Source organism: Nematolebias whitei, chromosome 11 (genome assembly GCF_014905685.2).
Source record: "Nematolebias whitei isolate Nwh7 chromosome 11, NemWhi1, whole genome shotgun sequence".
In the NCBI taxonomy this organism is placed as follows: Eukaryota; Metazoa; Chordata; class Actinopteri; order Cyprinodontiformes; family Rivulidae; genus Nematolebias; species Nematolebias whitei.
Window position 1 is genome coordinate 30,644,228 of NC_056508.1, and position 22,094 is coordinate 30,666,321.

General features: G+C 38.3%; 1 protein-coding gene across 1 annotated transcript in view; it reads left to right on the forward strand.

Moving 5' to 3' along the window:
- LOC119417620 (low-density lipoprotein receptor-related protein 1) overlaps nucleotides 1-22,094 on the forward strand; it is a gene marked incomplete in the record, with an annotated part of 99,635 nt that overhangs the window by 30,145 nt on the left and 47,396 nt on the right. The window contains 4 exon segments of the mRNA XM_037684867.1: nucleotides 8,866-9,003; nucleotides 16,177-16,296; nucleotides 16,453-16,581; nucleotides 16,775-17,035. Coding sequence (XP_037540795.1) covers nucleotides 8,866-9,003; nucleotides 16,177-16,296; nucleotides 16,453-16,581; nucleotides 16,775-17,035 — 648 coding nt within the window.

The following is a 22,094-nucleotide window of genomic DNA, read 5'->3' on the forward strand; positions in this document are numbered from 1 at the left end:
AGGGTGGCTTCTGGGTAATACCAGATGGCTAGGCCTCAGACTGACGACGCCTCTTGGATGAGGGGCGAAACGTTTCTTTTTAACAAAAAAAACGAAGTCCAGATGACATGATTCAACCTTTTTTGTTATCTCCTCAATTGTTAAAACATTACCATTCCTGTCTTTCACAAGCCTAACTTGTTGCACATCCTTTCCAGCCTGATCCCTCTGTCTCACCAATTTGTACTTCTCGTCCTGTTTATTGTCCAGCCTCCCACACAGTTTATCAAACGTTTTCTGCTTTGCCTTAGCTATATCCCTCTTTGCTCTACATTGCATTTCCTTCTATTCCCCTCTACTCTCTTCAGTCCTCTCACTGTCATAGTTCTTGGCTAACCTCTTTCTCCAAGTAGCTTCCTGCACTTCACTATTCCACCACCAAGTTTCCTTATCATCCCATTCTCTGTCCAGATGACACACCAAGTACCTTCCTACGTGTCTCTCTAATTACTGTTGCTGTAGTACCCCAGTTATCTGGAAGCTCTGTCTTACCACTCAGAGCCTTTAACAGCTCCTTTCTGAACTTCTCACAACATTCTTCTTTCCTCACTTTCTACCATTTGGTTTTCTTATCTGATTTTACTGTTTTTCTCTTCTTCACAACAACTGTCATTCTACACACAACCATCCGATGTTGTCTGGCCATGCTCCCCCTGCAACAATCTTGCAGTCCCCAATCTCTGTCATGTTTCCTCTTTTACACAGAATGTAGTCTACCTGTGTACTCCTTCCTCTACTCTTAAAAGTCACTCTATGATCTTCCCTTTTTTGTAAATAAGTGTTGACTACAGACATTTCCATTCTCTTGGCAAAACCACCACTGTCTGTCCTTCCTAGTTCTTGTGAATGGTAAATGGTAAATGGACTGTACTTATATAGCGCCTTTCTATCTTATTGAGATATTCAAAGCGCTTTACACTACAATCTGTGCCTTCATTTACCCATTCATACAGCACTCTACTAGATCTCTACAAATCTAATTGAACAAATCATTCTAAAGAGATTAATCAGTGCTTTATCACATTCATACACTGATGAGACACACATCAGAGGCAACAAGGGTTTCAGTGTCTTGCCCAGGGACACTTCGGCATGTGATTGCTGGTGAATTCGAATCCCCAACTCTTGCATTGGAGGACGACTGCTCTAACCACTCAGCCACAGCCGCCCTTGATACCAAACTTACCTATCACTTCCTCATCCCCTCTGTTTCCTTCACCAACATGTCCATTCAGGTCTGCTCTGATCACCACTTTCTCCACCCTGGTTAATTTTTGGAAGGATGAAGATGATCCTTCCAAAATATATCTTTCTTTTCCACATCACATCCAACCTGTGGAGCATAACTACTGACAATGTTTAGCATCATACCTTCTACTTCTTCCTTCAGACACATCACCCTATCAGACACTCTTTTCACCTCTACTACATTCTTTGCCAACTCCTCCATTTGGACCACACCTACTCCATTCCTCTTCCTATCCACACCATGGTATGACAGTTTAAACCCTGCTCCAATGCTGCAAGCCTTGCTGCCCTTCCACTTGGTCTCTTAGACAAAAACTCTAACTTCTCTGCATCATGTTAGCCAGCTCTCTACCTTTGCCACTGTCCTCACATTTAGAGTTGCCACCCTGAGCCCTACATTATTGATTTTCTCCTGTCCCTCTGTCATCTGACACATTTCCCTCCTCGTGGTCTTCGACTAACGGCAGCACAATTTGTGCTGGCACCTTGTTTGTCAACAAGGCATCTGTAGTAGTCTTTGGTATCCTGGGCCTTGACTGATCTGGTATGGTGTCACTTAGATGAACTGGTGTGTTAGTTTCGGCAAGTGTTTTATGTCGGAGGCCCTTTCTGACACAACCCTCACCATTTACCCGGGCTTGGGACCGACACAAGCGATACACTGACTTGTGCTCCCTAGTGTCTAGTTTTAGGCTGACAGAACTACCTTGAGAAAGTACAAACCAGATTCCAAAAAAGTTGGGACACTAAACAAATTGTGAATAAAAACTGAATGCAATGATGTGGAGATGGCAAATGTCAATAATTTATTCATAATATAACATAGATGACAGATCAAAAGTTTAATCTGAGTAAATGTAACATTTTAATGGAAAAATATGTTGATTCAAAATTTCACAGTATCAACAAATCCCAAAAACGTTGGGACAAGTAGCAATAAGTGGCTGGAAAAAGGAAATTGAGCATATAACGAACAGTTGGAAGACCAATTAACACTAATTAGGTCAATTGACAACATGATTGGGTATAAAAAGAGCTTCTCAGAGTGTCAGTGTCTCTCAGAAGCCAAGATGGTAAGAGGATCACCAATTCCACCATTGTTGCGCAGAAAGATAGTGCAGCAATACCAGAATGGTGTTACCCAGTGTAAAATAACAAAGACTTTTAAGTTATCATCATCAACCGTGCATAACATCATCAAAAAATTCAGAGAATCTGGAACAATCGCTGTGCGTAAGGGTCAAGGCCGTAAAACTCTACTGGATGCTCATGATCTCCGGGCCCTTAAACGTCACTTCACCTCAAACAGGAATGCCACTGTCAAGGAAATAACAGAATGGGCTCAGGAATACTTCCAGAAAACATTGTCAGTGAACACAACAAGAACTATGTTCAGGTTCTAGAACAACATATGCTCCCATCTAGACGTCATCTCTTTCAGGGAAGACCCTGCATTTTTCAATACGATAATGCCAGACCACATTCTGCAGCAATCACAACATCAGGGCTACGTAGGAGAAGGATCCGGGTACTGAAATGGCCAGCCTGCAGTCCAGATCTTTCACCTATAGAGAACATTTGGCGCATCATAAAGAGGAAGGTGCGACAAAGAAGGCCCAAGACGATTGAACAGTTAGAGGCCTGTATTAGACATGAATGGGAGAGCATTCCTATTTCTAAACTTGAGAAACTGGTCTCCTCTGTCCCCAGACGTCTGTTGAGTGTTGTAAGAAGAAGGGGGGATGCCACACAGTGGTAAAAATGGACTTGTCCCAACTTTTTTGGGATTTGTTGACGCCATGAAATTTGGAAACAACAGATTTTTCCCTTAAAATGATACATTCTCTCAGTTTAAACTTTTGATCTGTGATTTGTGTTCTATTCTGAATAAAATATTAGATGTTGGCACCTCCACATCATTGCATTCAGTTTTTATTCACAATTTGTTAAGTGTCCCAACTTTTTTGGAATCCGGTTTGTAAGTGTTCAAAATGTTATATAATGCTATACATAGAATATCACTTTGACATTGTCTCCTTAGTTATAAGGTTGTTTCTATATTCAACAAAGGACTGGTACAACCGTGAGCATGCTACGTGCCATGGCTTTGGTTTTGTGAATTTTTGGCACAATCACATGCTTGTTTTGAGTGGCCTGCAACAAAGTGTGATTCCAAAGTTCATAGTTTGTCACTGGCCAGGCCTGCCTGTCAACTGACATAACATATTAATTCAATCTGACAGCAGACTTTATGTTAGTCAGTTAGGGGCTGCCATAGCACCCAAGAGAAGGAGGAAGCGCAAGCTTTATGCTCAGGACAAAAGATCAACAGGACTCCAAATTTAAGGTTGTTGCGTAACTATACAGGACTGAGGGGTGGGGGATGGTCTAATTCAGGGTTTTGAGGAGTTGGAGGGAAACACATTTGCAGAGAAGACTTGTAATCTGCCTGGTGTTCATTAGCAAAAATAAAATTGAAGTTAAAACTTTAGTTGTAATCCTGTTGTAATTTTGATGTTGCTTATTTGTTTCAAAAAAGTATTTGTTTTGATTTAGGCTATTTTTGAAGTTTTTAAATTCAAGTTCAAGTAAGTTTTATTGTTATTTCACCACATGTGGTACATGAGGTGGAACAAAATTGTGTACACAGGGTACCAGTTACATCCAATAAAAGCAAAAATATAAGTGTTAAAAGAAACAGTAAATAAGGATATAAGATATACACTAAGATATACACTAAACAAATGCCAAACGGTACACTAAAAGATCTAAGATGTACGCTAAACATTAATAGTGCAAAACAATACGCTGAACAACAGCAGCACGAACATGAGTCTGTGTGAGTAGATGAGTACGAATGAATACAGCAGCATGAAATAATCAGCAGCATGAGATCAGCAGCATGGATAATCAGCAGCTCACATCACCAGTCAAAGTGGCATTACAGTGATTTTTTTTTTTTTTTCACAGTAGCTATGTTTACATGGACATAAGTAACCGGATCAAACGGCTGTTCGGAACAAAAATGTGTCATGTAAACACCTGTTTGGGTTATTTAACTTGTTTATGTTTGAAGTCTTGAGGCATAGTTGCGGCAGTTTGATCTAAATGTAAAATCAAGCGGAGATAAATATTAAAAAGTTGGGTACTTCTACTTCGAACTGGAGAAATTATGTAATAAGCCTTGTGCAAATCTGAAACATTAATTGAATGAAGAGACCAAGACTAAATGTCAGGCTTCAGCTTTTTTAGAGTTTTTGATTTGGTACAAACATAAGGCAACAAAATGTATGCTTTTAAGCACAGAAAAGTTAAATTTTTATGTTGTTTAAAATAATTTATTTTGGAAAAAGGTTTAAGATAAGGGCAGCACGGTGGCGCAACTGGTAGAGCTGCTGCCTCTCAGCGAGCAGGTCCCTGGTTCAAACCCCGGTCCAGGGGCCTTTCTGGGTGGAGTTTGCATGTTCTCTCCGTGCATGCGTGGGCTTTCTCCGGGTGCTCCGGTTTCCTCCCACAGTCCAAAAACATGCATGTTAGGCTGATTGGTAACTCTAAATTGTCCCTAGGTGTGAGTGAGAGAGTGAATGGTTGTTTGTCTCGTTTGTCTCTATGTGGCCCTGTGATGGACTTGCGACCCGTCCAGGGTGTACCCCGCCCCTCGCACAGTGATTGCTGGACATGGGCACCAGCGACCCCCGTGACCCAAAATGGAATAAGCGGGTAAAGAAAATGGATGGATGGATGGTTTAAGATAAGAGTCAAATATTATTACTGCATAGCTTGGTTTTTGTCTGTGTTTTGTCTAATAAGCCACTTGTGGGTATTTTCTTATGAGACTTCTAGTGTGAGAATTCATTGATAAGCTGCAAACAAATACTGGTAATTATTTTTTTAATTAATTTTTCTCTTTTTTTTTTCCTTAGAGGTAAACATCTTTATTTAAATTAAATAAATAAAAAAAATACTTACATCCATTGTGTTGTGCCCATATTTTGTTTTGTATTGTCTTTCATGCTTCTTTTTGTTTTTGGTGATGTCTGATAGTCCAGTTAGCATTTTATGAACAGATAATGTCAATACTGAGGGGCCACTGTTGGCTTTTTTGTGGGACTGTACAAAATTCCACCTCAGACAACTCAACATTGGTTAAATTCTCCTCATCCTTTCCTCTTTGTGACTGAGGAGCGTTTAAAGCCAAATAGTCCGACCTTAAAGAGGCTGTGGGAAAGGGGCTCCAACATTTTTAAACTCCGAATGTGGGAAAAAAAGTTTACTCTGTTAAACTACGTAAGCTGAATACCACTCACTTCAGTTTTTGCCGTCTTCTGTTGTCAGCACTAAAGTAAAAAAGATTCGAGGGGTAAAAAAAAAAACATCAGTGCAGCCTGTCCATCCATTTACTTTCAGGTTTTATTTTTCAGTTTTTAGTTTTTATACATATGGAGGATCTTTTTTTAATCTACCGGTGCATCATAGATCTCAGTGTAAGAGCCACACATTTCAGCAAACCGAAGTGATCAGAACCAATCATAAATTGAATGCTGCTTAGCAATTCATTGGAGATTACCCTCTGAGCCAGTTAGAGAGAGAGAACTGCTAAATCTGTGTTTAAAGACCAACTATTAGTCTTACTGGGAAATGGGATTTTAGATTAAAAGAGTTTAAACATTAAAGGACATGAAATTAATCACTGAAAGCACTTTGTTGGTTCCTGTTTGGCTATGTCAATTCAAAGTACTCAACATCAGATAAAATAAATCTTTCAAAATACCTTTTTAGGAAAAATATTTTTTATCTGTTTTGAATCACTGAGGGTGACAAATTCGTGGGTCTTTTTTGGTGGGTATCCCAGTTTCCTCCCCTGACCTAAAACATGCATGATAAGTTAATTATTAAATTTAACATGTCTCCATGTGTAAGCGAGAATGTGAATAGTTGTCTCTTTTTGTCTTTTTGTGGTCCTATGATGGACTGTAGACCTGTTTATTGTGTGCCTACCCCTCACCCAGTGGAGATCAGCACCAGCTTCTTGCAACCCTGCATGGAAAAGTGTATGGATTTAACTAATGTTGACCTTGTTTACAAGCACAATAATACTAATTTTAGAGGTTTAGTGCAAGACACCACCTTGTTTTGCAGAAATTAATTTAATCAAATGTACCCGTGTTAAATGTAAAAAAATAAAATAAAATAAAATGAAGATTTTAATGTATACAAATGGACAGTATGTGTACACAACTGTGACTGGAATTTTGCTTTTACTGTCACTGATGCATAAACAAAACATTACACTTCCCAACATTCTCATTTAAATAAATTTAGTCTGCAGTACTTCCATTTTATTTAACTGGCACAATATTTTATTTTGGACACCAGTTCTTTCTGACAGATTCTGCTTATTGTTTTTTTATTTATTTATTTCTTCCAACGTCATCCTGCTTGCTGGAATGCTAGTAGGAATATAGGAGGTTTTGTCAAATCAGAGCTTTTTGTGGCCATCTCAGACTGACATAAATTACATCTTCTCACTGTTTTCATGGAAAAAGAACCTGATTTAGGTTAACATGATGCACGTCAAAGCATTCAGTTCTCAACACATCACATCTTGTTAAATAGGCTTACACAATGTTTAGCTGGAAATTATACAAATTTTCGCAATGGATATGTCATTAGATGATTTTCAGTCCAACTTGTCTTATGTAATTTCCTGAAAACCACTGACAACCTTTAAACCCTCGGTAGGGGTTTTGTTTTCAGTCTACATGACAGTTTATTCTTGGTACTGCAGTTTATGCTGAAATCCCCATGTTGGCTTTTATTGAATGTAAATCAGACTGGCTTAGAGAAAAGGCTGTTGGAGGGCTGCTAATATGCTAACATCCTCTATATGGCAGAGCTATTTTCTCCTTTCCTAAGCCAGATGTGCTGGAAGCTTATTTTTTGCTCTAATGTGGCACATTTTCTACACAGGCTGCTGTGGTGGGATCATTATGGAGGCTTCTGTCATTTAAGGACATTATTTTAACTGAGTTACATTTTCTTTTTTTGTGTGCGGTAACTAATCTCTTAGATGTTTTGAAAGGATTCAGTGGGAATTCTTGTGGTTTTCCTCTGGGAATGTTGATGCAGACAAGCGTTCTTTCTCCCTCATGTTGGCTTTACATAAATATCTACATTGTTCAGTTACAGTCTTTAAATGAGACTCTCCTTCAATTTTGGAGTTATCGGTATCTTTAAAATGCTTTTTAGAGACTTAGGTTTTTTTAATTAAATGGCATCACTCTGTCAATATTCACACTCTAAGTGTCAGATAGACACAAACTTCACATAGGCCTACGTAAAAACCAAAATGAGTCAGAGAAATCCTATTTTAGCTGCAACATGTGCTTTAAATTACACTAGCAGACCTTGTGTGTATGAGGAAGTCATCTGGATATATGTAGCCTTAGTTAACCTGCTTCAGATACCAGCTCCTCAGTCTCTTCTAGCACGCCACATTCACAGAACCCCACAGAACCCCACAGATTGTTTCCTGTGAAGGAGGTGAACTTTATTTTCTCTCCTTCAAGTGTCTCTCTAAAATGGGTCAGCAGATGTTAGAAAGAGGGGAAAAAAGAGAAATAGTCTGAGGAAGTGAAAGAAAAATAAGAAGAAAAACAGCCAAGCAAGCTGTTTGCTCTGCAGTGTGGGCTGAGAGGAGAGAAAAAGAGAGGAGTGGGAGGGATTGAGAAAAGGAGACTGCACTTGTATGTTCTCATTTGACATCGGGTTGAAATAAACCTGTTACTGGTGTTTGATTTTCCAAATGATCATATTCACACTTCTCCACAGTGCTCAATGGAAGTGATGTAAACATCGGAGATGCACACTGTATTGCTGCATGCATACACATTTGTTAGCTGTGCTTGATGATTTGTTCTGTTGGTCTGACAAATGCTGGGAACATTCAGTTCCTAATCTTTCAAAAAGAGAAATACTGAAGTCTTTATCTTACCCTGGTTTAAACCAGTTTGTCGTTTAGTTTAGGTTTTATTCCACAGGATCAGATAAATATTTTGTATGTTATGTAAAGATGTAGGCATGCTTCAGGAGACAGAAAATGAGCTAAAACAGGCTGTGTGGAAAAAAAAACAAAAAACGAAGGACAAGAAGACATGATAATCTGAAACTGGCTCTGATTTGTTGTACATCTCATCACTCTTCCTTTTTTACTTTAGTAAGCACTTTTCTGTTTTCAAAGGAAAAAAATGTATTTCACAGAAACTGCTTGAATATAGTTGTAATAAGTATAGAATAAATAAATAGGATATAATATTTTTGTGTGTATATGGATGTTCCCATCTCTTGCATTTGACATTTGTGTGATGTTATATAGGCTCAAAACACACATATAATCTATAAATAATAGCCATAACCTAAATGCATGCATTTTAATGTAGGATTCCCCCCCGTTACAAGTGTGACCTGTTTAGTGTAAGAAATGACATGGTTTATTTAGCTGCATTACAAGGTTAAGTTGGGCCATTTGACTTGGCTTTATATTGCTCTTCACCATACCAATGTTTTCTTGTGTTTCAGGTATACACAACAGGGCAAACCAGTGTCCTGTCAACGAGCACGGGTGCCTTGATCTGGATGTTTGCATCCACATGAGCAAACTGTGCGATGGAGTCCCTGATTGCTCAGACGGCTGGGACGAGGGGCCTCACTGCAGAAGTAAAAACGCACACACTCGCTAAATTCCATTTCAGGCAAAACCCGCTGCTCTTATTTTGGTCAGGCTGAGTGTCTTGTCCTTGGTTTAAATGTAGAGCAGGCTATAGTTGCTGGATTGGTCATGGCGCGAGGAAGTTGTTTATGGGTTAACATAGTGCAATTGTAGTGTGAGTTTTCACCCAAGCATTAGGCATTACCACCGAGAACATAATACTACTATACTGCTGGAATGACAGAAACAAAATAAAGTATAATTTCTGACACACACATTGATTTCATGCACTATTATCATTGGTAAATTATCATTGGGAAATACCTATCTATACACCACATGCACATTTATGTGCCAGTATAGCTACACTCTAGTTCAGGTGTACAGAGACACCTGTAGAAATGAGCGTGTTTGCAGACACTTCTGCTGCTTCTGTTTGTTTTACAATGAGCCACTCATGCAGCACTCAACACATTACCAAATTCAGGGGGTTCACAAACACTAAAGTGCCTGGCTTGTGAGATCCTGTAACGTATCTTTGAGCATCTGTTGCCTTTCACAATGTTGTAAACTACAAACTGAACAAACCTTTAGAATCTATCATCCATTTAATGTTGTAAGGCAAGTTGTTTTTTTAAATCCAGTCGCAGACTATAATTTCTATCAATTAATTTCTTGTATTTGCTTCTATAATGAGTTTGTATTTTATGTCTTGTAAAATCATTATCAAATTCTTTCTTTTTCTTTTTTTTTTTTTGAGGGGGAAAAAGTCATTAATTTAGCAATCAGTTTACACACAAAGCTTTTTCCTCCAACACTGCAGGGATAATAAGTATTCAACCCAGATGCTGTTGAGGGAAAATGCAATCAAGTCTGCTAGTAATAATTGGAAACCATATGAGAATGAGACCTGAAAAATAATAGGTCTGTAGTGTCTGACTTTGTTGCAGTTGACAAAGAAGCAAATGTTTGAGGCCTTCAGAGGACTGCCTCTGTGTTCAGAAAAACTCTCCTCAGACATGGCTGTCTGAAGTTCTGCCTAATTTTTAGGCTGCGTTTTTTCACTTGTGGGACACTCTTGTTACAATCATTTTTATCAGAAGTTTGAGTGGATCAGAGTCTAGACAAACAGTAGATCTACCAAATTCCCAAATAATGACTCCTCTCTCGAATCAGCTTATCCCCTTTAATAAATCTAAAATATTAACCAGGTGTAGATGAAGATGTTGAGGTTCTCCTTAGGAGTGACAAGAATGGATAAGATTAGGATTGAGATCATCAGAGGTACAGAACAGGTTGAACAACTGGGAGATAAAGTTAGAGAGGCCAGACTGAGATGGTTTGGACATGTCCAGAGGAGGGACAGTGGGTACCGTACTTTCCACCATACATGTCGCACCACCGTATAAGTCGCATCAGTCAAAATATTCCTAATAAAGTGGAAAAAACATAAATACGTCGCTTTGCCGTATAGCATCACCGCATGAGTGAAATGGGAGGACTTTAACAACATATGAACACGATTAGCACTTAAAAACAATTATTTGTTTGCCCTAAATTATATCAAAGGTGTGTCTCAGTTTAACTTTTCCTTAATAAATGCACTTTGATGATAAAATCAGCTGCATTTCAAAGGCCGATTTGCAGCTGCAGGAGCGTGCAGAGGTAGAACTCGCTGTGCATTTCTTCAAAATTTAACAAGCTTAACACCTAAAAACAATTATGTGTTTGCTCAACATTATAGTAGAGGTGTGTCTCAGTTGAACTTTTCCTTAATAAATGCACTTTAATGGTCAAATCAGCTGCATTTCACCTGGGCGGCGTGGCGAAATGCAGCTGATTTGACGTTTGCTCCAGGAGTTCCGTACTGAGACAAAGGTGGCTTGGTATGTCAAGCCAAGTGTCTCATTAATAGCCACTTTTATCTATTAATGAGACACTTGACTTGTCATATTACTCATGCGCCCTCTAGTGACTGAAAATGGTAGTATTCAATATATTCCATGTCAGAATGAAAGAAATTCAGATTTCAGCCAAAAATTGGGTCATAAATATGTGAAAAAAAATTAAAATAAATAAGTTGCTTCGCTTTGTAAGTCGCAGGGCATGCTAATTTATGCCAAAAGGTGCAACTTATACAGTGAAAAGTATGATATATTGGTAGAAGGATGTTAGAAATACAGCTGCCAGGAAAAGATGCAGTTAGAAAGGACATGGAGGTAGTTGGAGTGAGGACAGAGAGAGATGGAGGAGGATGACTCGATGTGGCGACCCCTGAAGAGGGAAAAGCTGAAAGAATAAGAAGAGGTAGACATAAGACAGACAGCAGACAACCTCTTGACAGAATCTGGTTGTTTGTCAAAATTTTTGGTTGTCTGAAACCGTTGCAATAAAAAAGACAAAAGTGAACTTTAAGTGATAAACTGTTTTGTACCCCATCCAGAGGACTTTCTGCAGCCTGCCAACCAGATCTATGACCTTCACTGCTGTGTTTCAAGCCAACCTCCTGTTGGAATCTCAAAAGTAGTCTTTTAACACGTGCAAAACACACCCATCCAAAACGGTCAATCATCATGTACAACAATCAAATGTTTTAGGCCAGATTGCCAACTTGCTATGCACACAAATAGCCTAAGGACAACCAAGGCCAAAGTGGTTCAGAAAAAGGGTTGTAAGCTCAATCATCCAGGTAAATAACAACCAAAAAGGTTAAATCGTGTCATTTGGACCAGTTTCTTTAAGTGAGAAACATGAGAGTGAGAAAAGCCTACTTCTAAGATTCCAATAGTAGGTTGGCTTAAAACACAGCAGTGAGGGCTACGTATGGGACAGAGCTGTTTGGCAGGCTGTAGACTGAGGAAGTCCTCTGGATGGGGGACGAAACATTTCTCAATAAATTATTAGAGGGTTGCATTGCCTCTCGCACAGTAATGGCTGGCCATGGGCACCAGTGACCCCCGCGACCCAAACAGGAAGAAGCAAGTAAAAGATAATGGATGGATGGCTGTTATGAACCAGTGTTTAAAATGAGACCTGTTCTAGCAGAAGACTTTGCAGACAGTCAACCAGAGGGCACCAGGGAGAAAAGCACTGCTAGATTGGGGACATCGCCTGGTGGCTCTTAGCTTTGCCTAGCTTAGCTTAGTCTATTTAGCATAGTTTTGTGTATGTCACCATTCTCCCGTACACATTTTTGTGGTTGAAATTTACTTCTGTGTATGATTCAACCCTCCAAATTAATGTATGATTTTTGGGATTAAAATTTTCGCAGGTATACGCAAATACGGAATATGCAAAGTTACATTTTGTAGAGTCGGATGGTTTTGTCAGTTTACTGTGAATTTAATGTCCGTTTGTCAATTTAATTCTTTTTTGTTGGAATTAATACTTAACCCATCTAATCTTTATATCAATATACAGCTTAATGTGTTGATTTTTTTATGCTTGTAATGTCTCCACCTTTTTTATTTACTTGTGTGTAACACTCCCATGAAAGTTATTTGACCACCCTTTCTAAATAATAAAAGGGTGAAGTGTTTAGATTAGAAAAGTTAACTTGTCAGAGTATTGAAGTGTTATCAGTTAGTCCAGTACAGCAGTAGTACTGTCCGCCAGATAAAGTTGTACAGCATGTGTGTAAGTGTTGTCACGCAATCGTCACTGCCAGGCAAGCCTTTTATGAACTTATTGAGGTTGTTGTCAAGTCCCAACATGCACCGCCTGTCCCAGGGGACACAAGTCCAGCTGTTTCCACTAAAGAGCGTTGGTCAACCCCCACCAACTCTGAAACACATGTGCATGTTCATGTTGTCTGTTAATGCCTGCATGCTCTCAATGATATATACACACAGTCACATTTTAGAGCATACACACAGACATTCTCACTTTTTACCACTTACAAATACACACATGAATTGTGGCACTGCTTTTTGTATGCCCACCTTGATTTAGGAAAACTCTTTTACAAGTAGTACAAGTATGGCAGCTGTTCCCTGAAAATAACACGTTGTCAGAGTGCTACAACCATTTTTGATTGAAAGAATTGGTTAAAAAAAATAGAATTTATCTTGATAGGTCCAGTGAGAGTTTGAATGTGGTGGAAATAAAAACTCTGATTATACGTGGTGTGCTGTGCAGCTTGGAGTAAAGTACGATACATTTTAAGGATCGAGAATACTGAACAACATGGACAACCTGAAGGTTCTGTGACAGGTGTTTAGGTAGATTTGAACTATATGGCTCCAAGGATTAAAAATGTAATACATTACAAGGAAATTTGTTAAAGCAATAAATAAAACGATGTACCAGTTTCATTATGAACTGGATTATCATGACACAGTTCTTATCTTTATTTTACAGCTAATAAAATACATGTCCACTGACCATGAGACTTTAGATCTGCCTACCTAAAAACCGACAACTGACAGTATGAAAAATATATTCATGGCAAAAAGAGCCTTTCTTTCTTCACTGATGCTAAAGATGTGTGTAAATTTGTCTTCAGACAGTAATAACATAAAGTAAGCAGAATCAATATTTATTTCACAATTTAGCCATGCTAATGTGGTCTGCATTCTATTCTATAAAATAATAATGGAGATCTTTGCATGAACTGCTTGTACAAATGTTTTTATTAGGAAAATTGTATCGTTAAAATCACCATTGCATTCTGCTTTTAATTTACCTTCAATGTAAAAAGTATGCATGCCCTCTTTTTATAAATCAGCACACTAAATTAAGGCAGTTTCATCAACATCTCATTGCAGATTTAAATAAATACCGTTTTAACATTTGCAGAAAACGTTTGATTTAATTTCACTACGGAGTTCACACTACCTGTATTTTAAGTGATAGTCATTCTAATTTTCATAATTATTCTTTCAATAAATAGCCCCCAACGTTCACTTTTGAGAGCTTTAAATTTAAAGTTGGGATTTATCATCCATGCAGTGACAGGAGCGTGCTTGTTCAGGGGTAAAGGCCGTTCGTTTGGTCTTTGATTTGTTTGCTTTGGTTATTAACTTCTGGTCAAACTTCTGACATGGTGCTGAGAATTTATTTATTTATTTATTGTTTACTTGGAGATGGGACTTTCTAACTTGATCCATTTTATCTTAAAGACCTGTAGTTCTGCATCTTATATTTTTATTTTCCTGTTCATCTCTTCAGTATTTGTTCCTAATTTTACTACAAAAATTCTTTATTCAAATTTAAAGATTTTGTTCACACATTGTTAAAAATATACATTGTGGCCTGTCATTTTGAATTTGTGGTGCTTGTACATATTGCCCACCCATAGCTTGACACTGTAGTGCAAAATAGAGCACAATGAGCCTGGACATGGATACACAAAGTGAGTATTTTAGCACTCCAGTTGCCTGTGGTCTCTCAGTGTGAGACTTGGTGAATGGATTTGATGTGGGCCACAGAGTGAGCTGGGAGGCTCTTCTTTTCAGTGGGGCCACAACAAAAGAGTCATTATGGGCCAGAGTGCTACAGGCTTTACATAACTACGGCCCTTCACTGGTCCAGTTCCTATGCCTTACAGCCATACTACCACCAGTTACTTTACAGTGTGTCCAAATGTGACAAGTTAGCAGTTTTTAATCAATTTTAAGGTACATTTCTGTAGATCAGTGGTAACTTACTGTCATACTCATTTGAGTTATCGTGTGTGTGTGTGTGTGTGTGTTTACATATGATTAATGATTACAGATGAGTGTTTCTCAATTCTTTCGTAGCAAAGATTAATTATTTGCACTTGGAGCTTTGACCTCATAAAAAATCAAATCAAATATCTTAATTCGTGAATGCTTTATAACAAACTGAGGCCCAAATAATAATTAATAATTGCTGTTTTGATTAGTTGTTTTAAAAGAAGGAATGTATTTGCTACCTTAAAACAACTATGAAAACTCAAGCCCTGAAACATGACTTCCTTCCCTTCATATATTTTAAAACCAGTATCTTCTAATTAAAAAATAAAATAAAAATAAAAATCTGTTTTTGTTGTTTTAATTGTTTCAGTTTTATCTCACACGAGTATTGTCAGTTAAACTTTCACCATTATAGTTAAACTAACAATGGCATTAACAACAGAAACCTAACCTACATACAGCATGTTTGTATAAATATTTTTCTAAACATTTATGTGCAGTACTTTATGCTTAGAATACTTTACACAGATAATTAATTATAAAACAACGTATTTTTCATTCAGTTAGGCACTTTGGATTTAGGAATGTGTTGCTCAGCGATTAACTTTATTAACAATTTTTAACACTTTAGAAAACCAAAGTATTCAGAGGTAGTATCTAATACATGCGTGTGCATATTTGGATGCAAGTTCAAAATTAGCGCCAAAAACATCACTTATCATAAATTCTTTACACATTCCTGCTTGGTTTTTCCCGTTAAGTCATTTTCAGACGTTTTACTGCAGCTTACATAGAAAACTGTTGACATTTTAGTCTGTCAAAAAGATTTAGCTATCTAGACAGACAGTAGATGGGTAGTCTAACCCCTATTTTTTGGCACTGTGGGAGGACTCGAGTAAACTCCAGAGACTGGAGTACTTGAAGAAAACTCGTGCAAACACGAGGAGAACATGCAAAGTCCACACAGAAAGATCCCAGGTTCAAACTGGGGATTGAGCCCAGGACCTTGTTGTTGTGACAAGGCAACAGTTCTAACGACTAAGCTGCCGCGCTGCCCTTACATTAAGTGCCTCTAATGTAGCTCTGTTGTCTCAACCTCTAATGTTGTTTCTGTCTAGGAAGGGAAAAGAAAAACTTTAGACTGACAACCAACCCTACTTATCTCCCAGCCTTGACACATACACACCCATGCATATACAAGCACACCCTGTAGAGGCCATCATAAGATGCGTAGATTTCTCTGATTTCCTGCCAGAAGATGTGTCCTCAACTTCCCCCTGGGTGTTGGGAAGGAAGAAAAGAAGAGGTCCACTAATGTGTGCACATTCAGATTACCCTTTGTTTCGTGTGTGTGCGTGTGTGTGTGTCTGTCTGCACATGTGTGTATATGGCCCCCACTAAAATCTAATAGGACTAAATCAGAAAGTATGTCTCTGTAAGTGTTGCATTGGGATTATCTCCACTATTAGTGTAAATAATAATGTATGTACAATATTTAAATCTCTGTCTTTTTATCTGCTTTAGAAAATGCCCCAGACTGTGCCTCTTATGGGTGTGAATTTAACTGCGGAGTGACTCACGATGGGCCTCGGTGCTACTGCAGACATGGCTACGAGGTTGCTGAAGATGGAAAGAAATGTAAAGGTGTGTGGTAATTTGGCAAACACACTACCTTAATAATTTTTTGTACATTTTTTGTACATTTTTTTTCCTTGTGAAGAACTGACAGCAAAGAGCAATGTTACTGTATTCATCACAGCCTTTTTTGGTAATAACCTTTTTTTGTTGGTTACTTGTTAGATTTCAATGAGTGCAGTGTGTATGGGACATGCAGTCAGACGTGCACAAACACAGATGGAAGTTACACCTGCAGCTGTGTAGAGGGCTACCTGTTGCAGCTAGACAATCGCTCCTGCAAAGCCAAAAATGGTGAGTAGAAACAAACAAATAACTCAACAGACATCCATGATCACAAAGGTTGAGTTGGATCATAGAGGTTGGCCACATCTGAATGTTGTTTACCAAGGTTGCTATAAATATTTGATCCTTTATTTATCTAACTCAAATGCTCTTTTCTTTACTTTTGTGTTTCTTTCCACTCCTCTCTGTTAACCCAACTCAGAGCCAGTGGATCGTCTGCCTGTTCTGTTGATTGCCAATCTCCACGACATTCGATGCACCTCTCTGAGTGGCTCCAGCACCCGGCTCCCCTCCATCCCCACTAAGCAGACAATGGCGATGGACTTTATTTATGCTGAGGAGACTGTCTGCTGGATAGATGTAGGTGACACTCCTGCTTCTACTCAGCTGAAGTGTGCCAGCATCCAAGACCTGAAGACAGTCAGCAACATCCGAACCATTAACATCACTCTTAGCCTGCACCGTGAGTATTTGTTTTATTGACAAAACTTAAGAAATGTTTGTATTACTGTTCCAAAAACATTTTTTCTTCTGGAACTTTTTAATCTGGCACACCGTTCCATAGGCATGGTAGTTATGTGTAGACTGTTACAGACACATAAATGTCTCAAACAGCTATATATTATCTATATTACATATAATAGCAAAGTTCTTTCACTTCTGTAATAATGTAAACATTTTGTATTTGCTAACTCAAAGTAACTGTCTTACAAATGTGCCCATAACGGCTCCAAGATAAAACCAAGCAGAACTATGGATTTCAGCTTAATTTTTCAGAAGGCTTGTCTTTCAGGAACAGCAACACTCTGACACACCATTAGTCTCGTAAAGCAGTATCTACACTGTATGTTGCTCATTCACAGTGATATGATTCTCACATGATTGCCAGCATGCCTTCACACATTTGTTTAGACATTTCTTATCAAGCAGATGTAGCTAAACATTTACATTACACATGATTTGGTTTGACAGGTGTAATTTATCTTATTGCAAAGTGAGTTAAACTGATACGTTTAGCTTCATTTTCATGAAATAAACCCATCTCTTCATCTCATAGTCTGTGTATCTTATATTATGGAATTTAATTTTAGATTTTTTTTTTCCTGAAAAATCCTTTCTGTCATCATAAATCTAAGTACAGCACTGTTTGTCCCAGAATGTTTAATGGCAAGATAACACATGTTTGTTTATTGAGTAATAACAACAAGTGAAACATCTGGCCTGTGGATGTAGTTCAACTCACAGGCTTTCTAATCTGTAACACGCACACACACACACACACACACACACACACACACACACACACACACACACACACACACACACACACACACACACACACACACACACACGGCATGGATAGCTCATATTTAGAGATATAATGTTGTCATGATTTATCTGATGACAAACCAGACAAGTTGTTTTATCCTCTTCTCAGAGTGCTCTTACTCCAAAAGAATGAGGGCACAAACCTAGTCAAAACATTAAAAGCAATAGGGGTGTAATTTTGTGTGCATGAGCACAAGTACGTGCACATGCTAAGCTTTCTCTTGAGAATTAGTCCCAAGCTTGAAACAGCAGACATACCAACAAACTGCTGTTGGGCTGATTATGTTAGGTACACCCTGTAATGTGAATTGGAGTTCCTTGGCTCATATCATAGTGTCGTTTTGGTTGTGTAACTTCTGTCACGGCTGGCAGAGTCCTGCCATCATAAAAGAAATCTTTACAGTTGATTATGACAGATGACTTCCTCACATCCTAACTCAAACTTCCAGTGTTGGCTTCTTAATATATATCTTTGATTTGATGTTAAAAAAAATCACATTGTACACATAGCAGCATTATTACAACTGTAAATATGAAGTAAAAAAATAGGTATATTTTTAATCTTATCTCAAGTCGTTTGGCTGGTTAACACTCACTACAGACTGGATATTTTTTTGTGAACCTAAACTCTTTGTGTGCTGTCCACTCCTCTACTTTAGCAAACTTGAATGATTTTCAACTAAATGCAACCAGTGATTGCACCTAAACTTAATTATAAAAGCAATTTATCTGCATTAAGAGCATAATGAAATGTCCTGAAGGCAAAGTCGTGAGAGCTATAGGTAGGAGGTGTTAGTGAGAGAGGCCCTAAAAGACAGACTTGGTCATAGTTCAAGACCATTATAAAATGAAAGGGAGAAGGAGAGGGTAGTGATTTGCACTTCCTTGTGGTGTGTGTGTGTGTTGTTTATTGTATGAGTGCTCATTCAGGTGGCATTTACATACCTTGTGTTGGGTTTTGGTCGCTTGAACAGCCTCAACATTCCTCTGGTCATCTCTGGTCTTGCCCAAGTTTCTTAGAGGCCATTCACACAGAAATGTTTTCCTGAATATGCAAAAGGATTTTTAGTGTTTCAGCCTTGCGTCCAAACAGAAACTGCGTTTTAAGTGCTCCAAAACAGTATTTACAGAAAACGGGTTCCAGAGGCAATTGTTTTTTGGAACCTTTGCATTTTTGTGTACTTTGTAGACACAATATACAAAATGCAACCTTCTGACATAGCCTCACCTCTAATCTAACCAACGACCTGAAGGTGTTGTCTTTTTCTAATGTATACACATTTTGCACCTGGCGTATAGAGTTTTTACCCTTGTTGCCTTAATGCCATGTTTCCTGCTTTTGGTGTATTTTGGTGGCAGCGTTACAGCACCACATACAGGCCTGGCATTAGCTACTAGCTAGTGCTTTAGGTTGTTTAATTCTTCCGTTTTGATGAAGACATTTCTTGAAAGGATTGAAATACTTTATGAGGATATTTTTAGAAACTGCAGACAAAAAAATGCTCCTCCAAAACCCATTACATTGAGTGCAAGCTCAAAAAATATTTTGTAATAATGAAAAATAGTGAGTGGATCTTCACACCAAATAAAGAAGTGGTTTATAAACTTTTAACACTCATCTCAACCCATTTACCTTTCTCTTGTGCATTCCATTACTGGGTAACACTTTGCCTTTTATGAATTAGGATTTTTAGCCCATGCGTGTTTAATTACCTTTATATCCTGTCCTATTTAGGTAATTAATACTTGTCAGAGTTGCTTATCTTATTATATTTATGACTTTGCTGTTATATTATTTAAAGTAGTATTTGTACTTGGGCTGAATAATATATAAACAAATGATTTGCTATTGCAGTGTTACCATTTCAAAAAAGTGCCTGTACTTTAAAGTAATATTTGACCAGTCTGTTGGATTTTCATTGCCCACTCTCCATTTAAGTGATAGTAGTTGAGCTGGTAAAGCACACAGAGTGTTGTGAGCATCATGATGATGCTGCTTGGTTTAGATAGGGCTCAGGTGTACTTGTAAAAATAGTTAGGTGCATAGTTTTAAACAGAGTCTGCAAAAATGTAGTGATTTATAGCTTCAGAAAGTTTAAAAGTGCAGTTCAGATAAGCAGATGAGTGTTCCAGATGTGGTCTACTCTGCCAGGATGTGATTCTCTAACTGGGAAGAAAAAAGTGGAGCAGATCCTAACTTGTGCATGTTATCCACATGAGCTTAACAGTAGTGTTCATCAGATCTTCCCCTATCTGTTTGTTGTCAAGCCTTCCATGCTTTCCTTGCCTTATGCGTTTCTAGAATAAAGTAATACATAGGATTTTTTAATTGTTTTTTTCTTTGTTCCCCTCATTATGTTCAAAAATCAAAATGTTATTTAGATTTCACAAGTTTCCAACTTTCAGGACTCTTTTGTGCAATTTTTCTTTCTTTCTTTGTTTTATTTGGTTTTGTCCGCAATTATTTTGCCAACTGTTTATTCTTTCCGAACAGCCAATACTCCCTTTTGTCTTTTGCAGCCGGGCATTATCACTTGACTTTAAAACTGTGCTGCTGAGAGGTTTTTGCACAGATTAATTGGATCATCTTGGCCAAGAAAAAATTATAGAAGTTGGATGATTTCTTTTTGTGTTTACACTACACTGACAAACACGTAGCAGAAATGGGTTTAAACTAAGCAGTCTGCATTGCTGCTCCTGAGCCTCGGTGGCTCCATTTGACTAGTTTGAAGAACTAAATGGGATGTGGCCCCTGTGAGTAAATACCTGTGCTACCTTGTATTAAAGGCATGCTTGTTGTTGGCAGTGAGACCTCCTCAGTTTGAAATGCTTGCTCAGAGTACTGTGAGCCAGTAGGTGTTATGGGAAGGATAAGTGTAGGGTGGAGAACAGGCGGGGGTTCATTCATTTTCCCAGCAAAGTTTCCACTTACCGGAAGCTGCATGTGAGAAGACGTGAGCAGACTTTCTGAATAAGGGCGTCTAAGAAATTGTTGCACAACACAGGAGCTGCTGGGTTGCACATATTTATTCATGCTCTAAATCAAGTATCTTGTGCAGCCTTGCTTCCCACTGAACTTCTTCTAAAGCTGATAATGGCAAGAATCTCTCTATCCCCCTTTACTACACGAGAAACTTTTCCATTTGTCTTTTTTTGTTTTGTTTTTCAAGCAATTGTGGCCTGTTTGAAAGTGGAGTAAAGGCAGTAGAATGAGGTGGTTTCCCAATTTCCAGCTAACTCTGCTCACATTGTATCTTTGAAGTCCTACTTAGCGCTTGTATTTGGAAGGTCTTGGTGTGTTTGGTAAGTGGTGTAGACAGTTATCGAATTGTGTCCAGATGTGGCTGTGCTCTTCATTTTTGAAGCTGTAAGCAGTGTTGTAGGAGGCTCCAGTGCAGACATTTCTGGAAGGCTGTGAGAGAGAATTACAGTAAGTTTTCTGTCTGTGGTTGTATACCCCTCTCACATGTCTCATCATTAAAGAGAGAAGTGTGCTTACTTTGATAGTGGATTTCTGAGTAGTGTGTGTGTGTGCATCATGTGATGTCTTAAAGGACATTCAGTGGCAGCTGTTAAAACAACTTGCCTCCTCCTAATAAAGTCTCCACCTGTGATGCTTCCTCTTCTAAGAATTTTAAGATAATTTGTGAGAGGTGTTGCAACTGAACTGTGTTGCGGATGCTATAAGAGTTTACCCCTAAAATTATCTCTATTAGTTATGTTTCTATCCCGGCAAAGCCTATTTTTATGTTTAACAGTTTCCCCTTGATGTACAAAAAAGTTGCAGTAATTTAACCCCCCCCCCCAAGGTCTCGCAGAAATTAATATTGAAGCATTAATATGGAAATCAAACCCTTTGCTGTTCTATGTAAACAAACCAAAAGCCAAATAAAATGTTTGGATCAGAGTGTAAGATAGTGCTCCCCACCAAATCATAACAAAAGTTGCTTAATCTTATGGTTGATGGCAAATGGCTTACACAAATTAACTTCAGCAAAATTAGGTGTTTTAATTATTTATTTTAATTGTGTCTGTGCTTCTGGTCACCCATCTGGTAGTTACACTGTACTGTAAGGATGGTTGCTTGCTTTCTCTGTGGGATGGCATCTTCAGAAAAGTGTTTTTTGTAAAGAAGTGAAATAAGGAAAAACAAATGACATTCTTTGGTATTTTACACAAGTGAATCATGCATA